The sequence below is a fragment of the Canis lupus genome, chromosome 10 (assembly GCF_048164855.1).
Source record: "Canis lupus baileyi chromosome 10, mCanLup2.hap1, whole genome shotgun sequence".
NCBI classification, from domain to species: Eukaryota; Metazoa; Chordata; class Mammalia; order Carnivora; family Canidae; genus Canis; species Canis lupus.
In genome coordinates, this window is record NC_132847.1 from 47,042,268 (window position 1) to 47,053,874 (window position 11,607).

The 11,607-nt window shown below is 40.6% G+C and overlaps 1 protein-coding gene across 1 annotated transcript in view; it reads right to left on the bottom strand.

Moving 5' to 3' along the window:
* Positions 1 to 8,783, bottom strand: part of LOC140641554 (RNA exonuclease 1 homolog) — a 36,045-nt gene extending 27,262 nt beyond the window's left edge. Inside the window, exons 1-6 of the mRNA XM_072841588.1 lie at positions 8,712 to 8,783; positions 5,998 to 7,166; positions 5,477 to 5,566; positions 3,043 to 3,250; positions 2,498 to 2,616; positions 1,146 to 1,298 (exon numbers count right to left, since the gene is read on the bottom strand). Of these exons, the coding sequence (XP_072697689.1) occupies positions 1,146 to 1,298; positions 2,498 to 2,616; positions 3,043 to 3,250; positions 5,477 to 5,566; positions 5,998 to 7,158 (1,731 nt within the window). The 5' untranslated portion in view covers positions 7,159 to 7,166; positions 8,712 to 8,783. The remainder of the gene's footprint in view (positions 1 to 1,145; positions 1,299 to 2,497; positions 2,617 to 3,042; positions 3,251 to 5,476; positions 5,567 to 5,997; positions 7,167 to 8,711) is intronic.
* Positions 8,784 to 11,607: the final 2,824 nt, after the last annotated feature.

The following is an 11,607-nucleotide window of genomic DNA, read 5'->3' on the forward strand; positions in this document are numbered from 1 at the left end:
ATGAGTGGTTGAATATGGCTAGGAGATACGGAGGGCTAGGGGTATGACACCTAAATGGTACAGGAGATCTTTCTGGGGTGATGGAAATGTTTTAAAATTGATTGTAATGGTTGTACAAGTAGGGGACTTGAGTATACTAAGTTGCTAGTATGTACACATTAAATGGGTGAATTAATGTAGAATGTGAAGCATAGCTCAAGAGAGCTGCTAAAGAGAATCCCCGAGTTCCTCCTCACTCTTAATAAAAGAATCTGTTAAGGTGACAACTTCACTTACATCCCAAATGTTTCTAGCACCTGGTAGCTCACCTCTTTTTGAAGCAGCAACGGTATGGGCAGCATATCAGTTATAAAGGTCTTCCTCATAAGCGACGTGAAACCTGGCTCTTGTTGCATTCACTCCCAGAGCAATGGGAATTAACCTCAATCAGAGATGATGGCACTACTAAGTCCAACTCTAGTGCTCAGATGTTTATATGTTTGTGTAACAGTAATTAGAGATTTTAACAGAAAAATGCTTGAAAGATTAGAATTCTGTAAATATTGGACGTGAATTGCAATAATCATTTGGAACTAAGTAGTGTCTCTCTCTCTCTTAGAGCACTTATTCCATGTAGGGAGTCATAGTTCCCCGACTCCTTATTACTCACACAGCCCACAAAGGTTCTTGAAGATACAGATGGGGATGAGAGCCATAGCAACTGCTATTGATTTGAAAGGTTTTGAAAAAAAGGTTTAGAGTAGGATTTCCAAACACAAGTACCTCCAAGAGACCAGGCCTGGACCATAAATGAGAGTAAATAGGTGTATGTAGTAGGGAGTAGTGGAGACTATGGCTCACTAGACAGTATATGCCCCAAAAAAGGAGGGGAGACAATACTCAGATTAATATACCGCTGGCCTTGATAAGAAAATCATGGGACTCGGCCAGTTTTTGTCACTAGAGCAGCCAGGATACTCTTGACAACTTAAGAAGACCAGGCAAGTCCTCCAGGAACTGGTCCCACGGCCTAGTTTCAAAAAAGAAGTGAAGAGAAAATGAATGAAGCTGTTTGCTAATTGTACCCCATAAGTTTTTTTTTATTCAACACAAAAGCTATGAAGTATGTGTGGGTCTCTAGATATACTGTATTATTCTGTACTGACCTTGTGAAGAGCCTCATCCTCTGTTTTATAAACTCTCAAATACTTCTCAACAAAGAGATTGACATAGTGTTGTCTCACTTCCTCAGGGACTTTGGAAGAGGATTCTGGTGTGACCAAAGCCCGCTTGCGATGAGCCACCCTGTATTTTGGCATCTTGTTAAATACAGAGTTGTTGATTAGAGAAAAGAAAAACACATGTTTCTGTTTAACATTTCTACTATGTGTATGAAAGAAGTTAAACTCTCAGGTAAGTTCTACAGTAATGAAATTCAAAAATAATGTCCAGTTTTAAATTTCTTAAAAATAGAATAGTATGAGGCATAAAAGGGCCTACACGCACAAGAGTTTACTGTGACACTGCTGGGTCTGTGCTGTTATCTCCGTGTACCCCACTGGAGCTGACCTGAGTACTCAACTCCTCTCTCTACTCCCCACACCTGCAATTGCAGAGCTCTGATGTGCTCCTCTGCCCAGCATATAGGAAAGTCTGCCCCTTACCCATTCTTAAAACAAATGCATGTCCCAATGTCAGTTACCATTTCACAAAGAAAAATGCTCAGACTTAAATAAGATTTATGCAGAATGTGTGAATCCTCAGTTAAATGATCCCAGGTATAAACAATTTTAGCATGCCTCTTGAAGAATGTATAAAGACTATGAGAACTCTAAAATCAGTTAATCTGCCTCACTTTTTTTGGGGAAAAAAAAGTCAATATTACACTTCTCTGCATTGTTGGGTTGTAGCTCAGAGGCATTTTAGGGAAGAAGAAAGCCTTAAAATTGACAAGTGGTTTTCTGCTGAAGAATACTTAGTAAACAGGGGAAAAAAAGTCACTGCCACAAATAGAAAAATAAATAAAGGGGGAAGGTTATATTACATTACTGATAGCATTATTTACTAAAGGTCTGCCTGCCTGCCTGCTTGCATTCTCTCTCTCTCTCTCTCTCCCTCTCACTCACACATACACAAGACTCACAGGATGTCTCTTGAAAGGTATATTCCAATGTGAAATTTTCCTTTGAAAAAAAATTGAGCAGTCTTAAATTAATCCTAGCCACAGAAGTTTTAGGTCTAAGAATATGCCTAGTATTTCCATGGACAGGATAAATAAAATAGCTGAATGTGACTTTCAGACATAAATTTCATCATTTTCATAAAATGAAAATAACTGTATCTAACAGTAACCAAGAAAAGTGGAAACTTCTCTCTGGCGTCTGGCATTTATCTGAAGGCAGGATCTCCAGAAAAAAAAAAAAAAAGAGTATAAGCACTCTCTCAGGGACTCTATGTATAGACAGGAAAGTTGGTTATCAGAAATAAAACTCTAGTCTTCAGACTTAGTTTATAATACCTTTATAGGAATAGAAGCAATACTTTTCACAGGAATGTGTGCTCTGCCTAGCTTTGCAGTTGGCTTTTCCCTTGACAGAACAACATCCACATGAAGGCCACTTGATATAAGCAAATTTTCTAAGAAGTTTTAAAGAACAAGAAAAAAAAAAGGTAAGTTTTAGTGATCTTACCCTCAGATGATTAATTTAGTTACCAATTTAAGGTTTTATAATACTTCCTTTATAGACTCTATATTTTTTCTGGAAACAAAATGTAAACATGAAAAAAATCCCAATAGCTAATCCCAATATAAACCAGAAGAACAAATTTAGACAATTTATAAGGCTATTCATTCCACGTAGAAATACTGCAAAATATTACCTCTTATGGCTTAGCATTTAAGGATAAACAGCATAAATGATTTAAATATCATGCTAACCTTATTGTTTCACATAAAGCTCCATGTGAACAACTTAACTGTAATTGGTAATACGTGGACTTCATAGGAAAGGTTCTTTAAAATAAGGTAAAATTCCATTTCTTAACTAAATGATTTTCTCATACCTCCTGAGGCTTTCCTTTGGGCCTGAGAGATCGGATATGCAAATATGGTTTTATTTTGTTCTGACCCGGCAGCAAGAAAAGCCTGCTTACTCCTGATGTCAGCCATTATCTGCACTGCCTGTTGCTGGGCCTGAGGGATTCCAGGATGACTAATTAGTGGTGGAACTGGCTCCCTGAATGGGCTAATGATCTCCTTACTGGTTGGAACCTACAAAGCATCACAGAAAATACAAAATGATTTAAAAATGTGAGAAGACAGATCATTTCACTTTTTCTCTTTGCACAGAGGCTTTTGGAATTGACTACATTTATAATACCCCATGTAATACAATACACACATAAATGGAGTATTCTCAGAAATAATCTGAGAAAAAAAAATGGAATCTTTAAAGCATGTAAGAAAATTTCCTTGAAATAAGAGAAAACGTTATTTCTCATATGAAACTGACACAACTTCGTATGCAGGTAAAAATGTTAACAAAACAGCTAACGGTAAGACATATCCTACCAACGTTACTGGAATTTGAAGTCAAGGAAAGAATGCTTTAGGTAACCCAGCAGAAGTATCAGGTGACACATTCAGGGAGAAACAGCAGGCTAACATCAGACTTCTCTACAGCAACATTCAGTATAAAAAGAGAATGGAACACCAGAAAGGATGTTCAGCTTGATTAATAACAAAATAAATGTCACAGAAAACAAGGAAATAAAATTTCACCCAGATGGACGGGTTTTTAAAAAAATTTAATACCCATTTTTGGTAAAGGTTTGTGGAAAGGTTGTGAAATACTATATAGAGCTGTACACTGCTACAACCCTTCTGGAAGGCAATTTGGCAACATACTTTTACAGTGTTAAAACTCTATCTTCCTTTGTCCTGTTACTTCCATTTGTGAGACTTTATTTTAAGGGAGAAAAAATTAAAGGGAGATAATGTTAGCTTCCACAATTTTTTTCCTAAGGAGAAAGAAACTACTTTATTAAATACCTATATATCTGACCCTTGGATAGATACTCAATATCTTCATTTCACAGATAAAGAAAATGAGGCTCAGAGAAATTAAATAACTTGCCCAAGGACATCGAACTATTGTGCGAAGAACCAGAACCCAAGTTCTCTTTTGGGACTTGGAAGCATAAACTTTTTTTATATATGCATAAGATTCTACTGCCAATGTACACCAAGTACAAATAACACAGAATAGAGCTGAGAAATGCAGTTTGTTAAATGGTACTTTTTAACACAAAAGTGGTAGAGGAATACTACTCACAGCAGTGTCTATTTAGCTTCTTTACATGCCGTAAAGGAACTTCAGCATATACAATGTTACAGGAAGTTTAAAGGACTTTGGAAATCTATAGCCCATTCCCCTTATTCACAATACTTAATGTTCTATAGGGTCCCACAAACAAGCATCAGTGAGTATTGAACCGTTGCTCCTGGGGCAAACGTAGAGTTCGGTTCAGGTGAGTCTCTGGTCACATTTCTGTTAACCAATCAATAACTTAACCTTGTTTTATGTGTGTTTCTGTTTAAAGACTCTTAGTATATATTGCTGATTCGTGAACAGTGAACTTGTGGTCAACAGCACTGTATCTCGTGCCTATACAAAGCTTATCTACGACATCTTCTCTGTGAGGCACATCACAGGCTTCTTGCTCTCAGAAACACTAGACAACCCTATACTTGGCCATTTTAATCAGCAAAATTACCAATACCACAAACATTCAAAGAACATGGCACTCAGTAGATTGAGAAAAGGGCGAATGTTAACAGAACGAGAGCTGAAACAAGAAGGCAATATAGCCGTGTTCAATCTTAGCTGGGAATGTGTGTGTGAGGCATTTACTTTTTATTTATTTATTTTTTTGTCATTATGCAGGCTGACAAAGGACCACAAAAATGAGTCCTTATTTTAAGGTTACAAATTACTTTCAGTGAATAGGTGAATTCGTAAATACAGAATCTGAAAATAATGAGGTTTTTTTTAAAGATTTTATTTATTCATTCATGAGAGACAGAGAGAGAGAGATAGGCAGAGATATAGGCAGAGAGAGAAGCAGGCTCCATGCAGGGAGCCCGACGTGGGACTCAATCCCGGGACTCCAGGATCATGCATGCCCTGGGCTGAAGGGAGGCACTCAACCGCTGGGTGTCCCAAATAATGAGGACTGACCATAGAAATCTATAGTTAAAAAGCTATGCAATAACAACTTACCTGCTTTTAATCAAAATGTTAGATGATTGGGGGGGGGGAATGAAATGAAGGATGCAGAAAATGCTTACAAGGAGGAATCCACTTATTGAGTGTCCACTTGTGCCCCCAGATGGATAACAAGACAGCAAGTACTGGAACATACTTAAAGCTCAGAATGACAAGGCATGCACTTTGTAAAATCATGTGCTCTGCAAGTGAGGAACTAAAAAACTCACATCAAACTTGGCAATATGTGCAATTCTCCTTTTTGGTCCAGAAGTGTTTTGACAATACAACATCTCTAATTCCATTTGCTTTCCTGAAGCCTAGTGGGAAAAAGATAAGAATTATCCAATTTTAGCAGAGTAAAGGCAAATCTAGCACGATTCCTGAAAAGCCACAGGAATCCAAGCTACCAAATACTGGGCGACTTATTAAGAAATAATTCACAAAAAAATAATTTGAATTTGACATGCATACACTACTATAGAAGATTTCTCTAAGTTGGGAAATCAACTGTAAGCTGCTGTATGTAGTACCACAGCCTCTGGAATCTGTCAAGTCTATGAGACACTATAGCTGGCCAGTTATCAAGGCTTTTGCCTTGTCGTTCCAATATATTACTGATCACAAGAATCAGTATGTATTATATACACATTATAGAATTCATATTTCCATAGAGTTTAGAATAAAGTATGCACTTAAGGGAAACTCCTTTAAATTTAGGAAAAAGATTAAAAAAAAAAACTGGACTGACCTGTTTAGTAGTCTCTCTACAAGCTTCACTTTCTGTGAACTCAGTGAAAATCTGTAGACATTCCTTCATCGTGTCGTCATAATCAGAGGGAGTGTCCTCTTCAGTATGTTCCTTATCAAAATCAAATTCGACTAACTTGTGGTCTTCAAAAGTAGTGAAGTCTTGACTATCATCTTGTTCTCTCAGCACTTTGTCTTCCGCATGCTCATCCGGGGAAGAGATTTGGGGCTGGCTTGAGTAACGACATTCACTTTCTTCATTCTGAGAATCATAAATTGTTTTTATGTATTTTTTACTCTGTGGGTAATTATCATCATGGATTCTGTTCCGTATTTCTCTGTCACTGAGAGGTGCACAAGATATACTTTCTTCTGAAATACAGACATAGTTTCTCTCACCACCAAAGCTTCCCATCTCAGACATGTGGTTTTTAACACCATACAAGTTTATGTTACTTTTTTTAACTAGGGAGTTTTGCATGAGCAATTTTGGTGGTTCTGATTTGTTACCATCATCATCTATCAGTGTGGTTGGTTGGGTTTTATCTATTTTTTCCTCTTCGGTGCCACTTATTTGAAGATTTCTCTCCTCTGAGGACATTATATGTATCCTTTCGTCTATATTCTGATATTTGAAGCCTCTCAATGGTTTAGATTTCTTAGCAATAGGCATGATTGGAGGTACATCCATTACAAGGTCATCTTCATCAGATTCTTGAAGATTTATCATAATTCTTATTGGTGAAACATAAGGTCTTTGGCTCTCCTGGGGCTTGTGGCAATTTTCACCCACAGATTTTTTCCAGGTGCAGAGGTGTCGTGTATCAGTCTTATCTTGCCCTGCTTTCGATGCCCCAAGCAGCCCTGCAGAATAATTCAGCAAGGGATCATATTCTAGATCCGTTGCCGGACATTTGTGGTCCAGCACATACTTTCTAGGCTGACTCTCTTCGTTCTTTGATGGTTCATTCCACTTCTGCTTTGGAAGTAGGCTATTATATTCAAGAACATCTTGCCTCATATTTTTGTCACTCCGGGAGGCGATGTGGCTTTGAGATAGTTCTTCAAGTGTTAAAGTTAACTTGGAGAACCTCTCCTGCTTTTCTTCAACTTCAGTCTTGACAGATTCAATTTCTTTGTTGAGCCTTTCCAGTTCTTCCATAGTTGTACCTAGTTTTGTCAATGGAAGAAGAGTTTTATCTTTGCAAATCACTTCGGATGAAATGCAGACTCTAGAATACCCTGGACAAGTAGCTTACTATCAAAAGGACATTAACTCCTCCAAACCCAGGTGTTCACAGGGGTGGTTTACTAACTGATCGGTTCTTAGAAGCAGAATGAGAAGTCAAGGCTAGCTCTCTTGAAGTCTTTCAAATAATGAGCCCTTCTCCATGAGTGATTAAAGAACATTCGTACCTCGTTATTAGAGTGACTATCTACCAGTGGGCAGGCCAGTTTTGCATATAATTATTGAACTGTGTCAAACGTGATACAGTTTGGATATACCCCATTCACCCTATTATTTACCAACCAGTGACCATTTGAAAATGATTCAAAAGCTAAATGCCATTTACATGGAATTGCACATAGTTTCATACACCAATACATCTTCCCAGTTATAAGAAAAATTCATTTAAAACATTAGTCTTTCCTAAATTCAGTGGGCCTCAAAATTTTCATTGAGGTCCCTGGTATTCTATTCTACTGATTGCCTCAAATATAAAACACCTCTCCCACACACATTGATCATAAAAAAAAAAAAAATCTTAAAAAAAAATTGGTCACTAAAACTCCAAGCAGCTGGATTCACACTCCTAAGGAAAAACCAGGATACTAACAAGATATAAGGCTTGTGGTAACGGCTGTTCACAACACCTGGCAGCATCCTCCTGACTTTTCAGTAAGGAAATCACAAGTTTTTTCCCTCTTTCCAAGGTACATTTTCCTATATCATTTATTGGACAATTTACACACTTCCCTCTTCTCTCAAACAAGAGATTTCAGATTTAAGATGTGGTCCCAATGTTTGAAGCTCTGAATTCATTTTAGAGAATCCCCATGTTTTGCTAACACACACATGCTTCTTTACCCTACCAGCTCCCTCCTGACTCAATAGCCTTTTGTTTTCTATTAAGAAATTAACTCTGCTGAAATCCAAAACAAGGTGTTACAAAAGCGTATGGCATTTGGGGGGAGGAGGGAGAAGGCAAAAAGCAAGCACAAGAATGAAAATCATCCCAGAATCCAACAAACGCCTGGATCTAATTTCTCTTTCAATAAACTTGAACAGGGGACTAAACTCTGGGTAATCAGTCAGAATTGCATTTTAGCATAATCTGTGTGGTTTTTTTTTTTTCGGTTGCCTTCATTCAGGAAAGACTGTTTAGGCACTGCTTTGGGGAGCTATTGGGGAAAAAAAAAAAAGTGATTATACTTTCTATGTCACAAGTTTAAAAAAAAAAAAATCCCCCCATCAGAAGCTACATGCAGAGGGCTGATTTTGAGGGCTAAACCTTCGCCCAGGCGAAGATTAGAGGGGACCGAGGGGAGTTCCTCTGGACTGTAAATACTTTTTGCTCCAACCAGGGTCCCGCCTCACCTCCTTTTCACCAGAGCACAGAAAACCCCTTATGATAATCCCACACCGGGGAGGGCGGCAAGGAGAGAGGAGAAGCCCACACAAGCCCACGCCCCACCATCCCACGGCCCGCAAACCTGGGCAGGCCGCCGCCGTGGCCCGCGCGCCCCGAGCCGCGCATCCCGGTCCGCAGCCTGGAGGCCACCGGCCCCGCCTCGCCCCGCCCCCACGCGTGACCCGGCCCCGCCCCCGCCCCGCCCCGCCCACCTGCGGGCGGAGCCACCGCGCAGAGCCGGGCAGGTGCGCACAGCTGTCGCTCACCGGGCGGAGGGGCGCATCCTCTGGACCCGAGACACAAGTTCTTAAGACAGGCAGCCCCCTCCGTCCTGCTGACCCCTCTGCGCCCCGCCCCCCGCCTCAGGAGTCTGGCGACCACCCAGAAGGCCTAAGGATAACGCCCTCGGTCAGGACCCGCCCATAGCACCCTTACTGCTCCACTTAGAATGTACTTCCCACGCGAGGGACGAAGAGCAAATAAAGGTCGGCACTAAGGCTCCTGATGCTGGGTGTGTGGTGCTGGGAGATTGACTCTTGGGGACTCTGGGACCACTTGGTTCCTCTTCCTAACGCAAGCGCTTGTTTTTCTCTTGTAATAGCCACTCTGTAGGAATTGCCCTTGAATGGCCATGGGAGAGGAAAAGAGATTAGAGTCCCTCCTTGAGGGCTGAGGCCCAGAGTACGGGCACCAGGGAAAGGAAACAAGAGGGTGTTTCAGAATGCAGGGGAGACAGGGGAGTTAAAACGGAATTGTTTCGTTTTTGTTTTTGTTTTTTTTATGTCCTTTCAAGGGAAATATCCAGAGAACCTCAGGAAACGCAGGTTTGGTAGAAGACAAATCAGAAGCTCCCCCACGACGCCCCCACACTAGCCTGGTCTGTGGGACCCTCTTCTTGCTTCTAGACTAGAAAGTGAGGAGAAAGAGGTGGAAGCCAGTAGGGATTACCTGATATTTTTCATGCCCACTGATGAGAAGCCAAGTTTTAAAAATATAGTTGATATCTCTTGGTCATTTTTAGCCACCGTCATGCTATATTGATTAACTTTCTCACTATAATGCTTTTTTAGTACTGGAGATGAGTTGGGTGATTGAAACGTAGTAACTTACACCTGCTTCTGTTCAAGGAGATTCTCGACACCTCTCAAGGGTGGGTGGAGAAAACAGGTGGGAATGGTCGGTAGACATCCCCTCCTCAAGCCCACCTGAGGCTCTTTCCATGAGCTCTTTCTCACCCATGGATTCAACACGGCTCCTCCGCATCTGGAGTACTTCCAAGCAGCTGCAATCATCTGCCTCACTCAGTTCCCCCCGCATTTCCTGGTGCCAGAACTGGCAATACAAATGCTGGCACTGACCCCTGGGGCTGTCAAAAGGGCATGGCAAATGGCAAAAGTAACCCACAGCGAGCAGCATGGGCTCACGGTCACCTCCACTGGCTCAGGAACTGCCCTCTAGGAGCTAGGCCTGAGGTGAGCTGCTAAGCCACTTCTTGTCCCGGAAGGGTCGGTTTTATATAGTCTGTAGCTTCTGAGCTTTCCCAACCAATGGTGAGACCGGGGGCTGAGATAGAGCAGAAATCAGGGAGTTAGCTAATGACTCAGAATAGGTTGGTAAGGGACCTGGCAGGTGAGTGTAAAGAGTGTGTCTGTCTTCTATGCAGAAAGTTTATAGAGACCTAAGCTAGAGGTAGGGAAAACAATTTCCCAAGAACTAAAAGGACCCTTAAGGAACCTCCTGCGGTATGTATGTGGGGCCTGCCTTGCTGCTAAACAACCTCTTTTGACTTTTGTTATGTTTGACTAGTAACCTTCCTGGATCACAGAGAGGAACTCACTTTGGAAACACATCTTAGCTTTGCCCCCTCTCCAACAGGTGATCTTAGGCAGGCTATCTGATTTGCCTGAGTTTTCATTTCTTGATCTGTGAGATAAATGTGCCTTTAATAGGGTAGTAGAATTCAGCATGATGTAATGTACCAGACTGCCTAGCATAAAGTAGATGAGAATTTAGGAAGATGATAAAACCTAAGTCCTCCCCACCGCCCCAGCTCCACACATATCTACAAAAGACCTGATGCATATTCCTAAAATCCCTCCATTTGAAACTAATTCCTCAAAGCAAAATAATATCCATATTCCATTCGTCTTCTTTGTAAACTGAAATACATCTGGGATGGATGACCTCATAAGTGATGGATAACTGGATAATTTTTAAACGAGAATGCTAAGAGTCTTATAATGATCTGAAGTGGCACTTGTACCCCAATGTTTATAGTAGCCATGTCCAAACCATGGAAGTAGACAACCTATTGAGAGAGCCCAGATGTCCATCGACAGATGGATAAAGAAGATAGGATATGTAACCGAAATCTTGCCACTTGCAATGACGTGGATGGAACTAGAGGGTATTATACTAAGCAACATAACTCAATCAGGGAAAGACAATTGTATGATTTCACTCATGTGGAATTTAAAAACCAAAACAGGGGAGGATAGGGGAAGGGAGGAAAAAAAATACACAAAATTAGAGAGGGAGACAAATCATAAGAGACTCTCAACTCTAGGAAACAAACTGAGGGTTGCTGGAGGGGAGGTGAGTGGGGTGACAAAATAAGTGGATGATGGGCATGTGAATGTAATGAGCACTGGGTGTTATATGCAGCTGATGAATAACTGCACTCTACCTCTGAAACTAATGATACACTATGTCAGTTGAATTTAAAAAAAATATTAAGTGATAAAATTATGAAAAGAACGCTAGGAGTCTCTAGTACTACTTTAGTTTCATTTCTTGACAGGGCGGGACTCTTTAGTCAGTAAAACATGAACAAGGTGTTCTTTTTGCTTTGGTGAGGGGGAGTGGGGTGTAGGTAGTGGTGATTACCTTGAAAGTCCTCAAAATGCCCCCAGATAAGATAGGTACCTAAATGTCCTCATTTTAAAGCAAACCAGTCTAGAGTGAATACTTTTCATAAG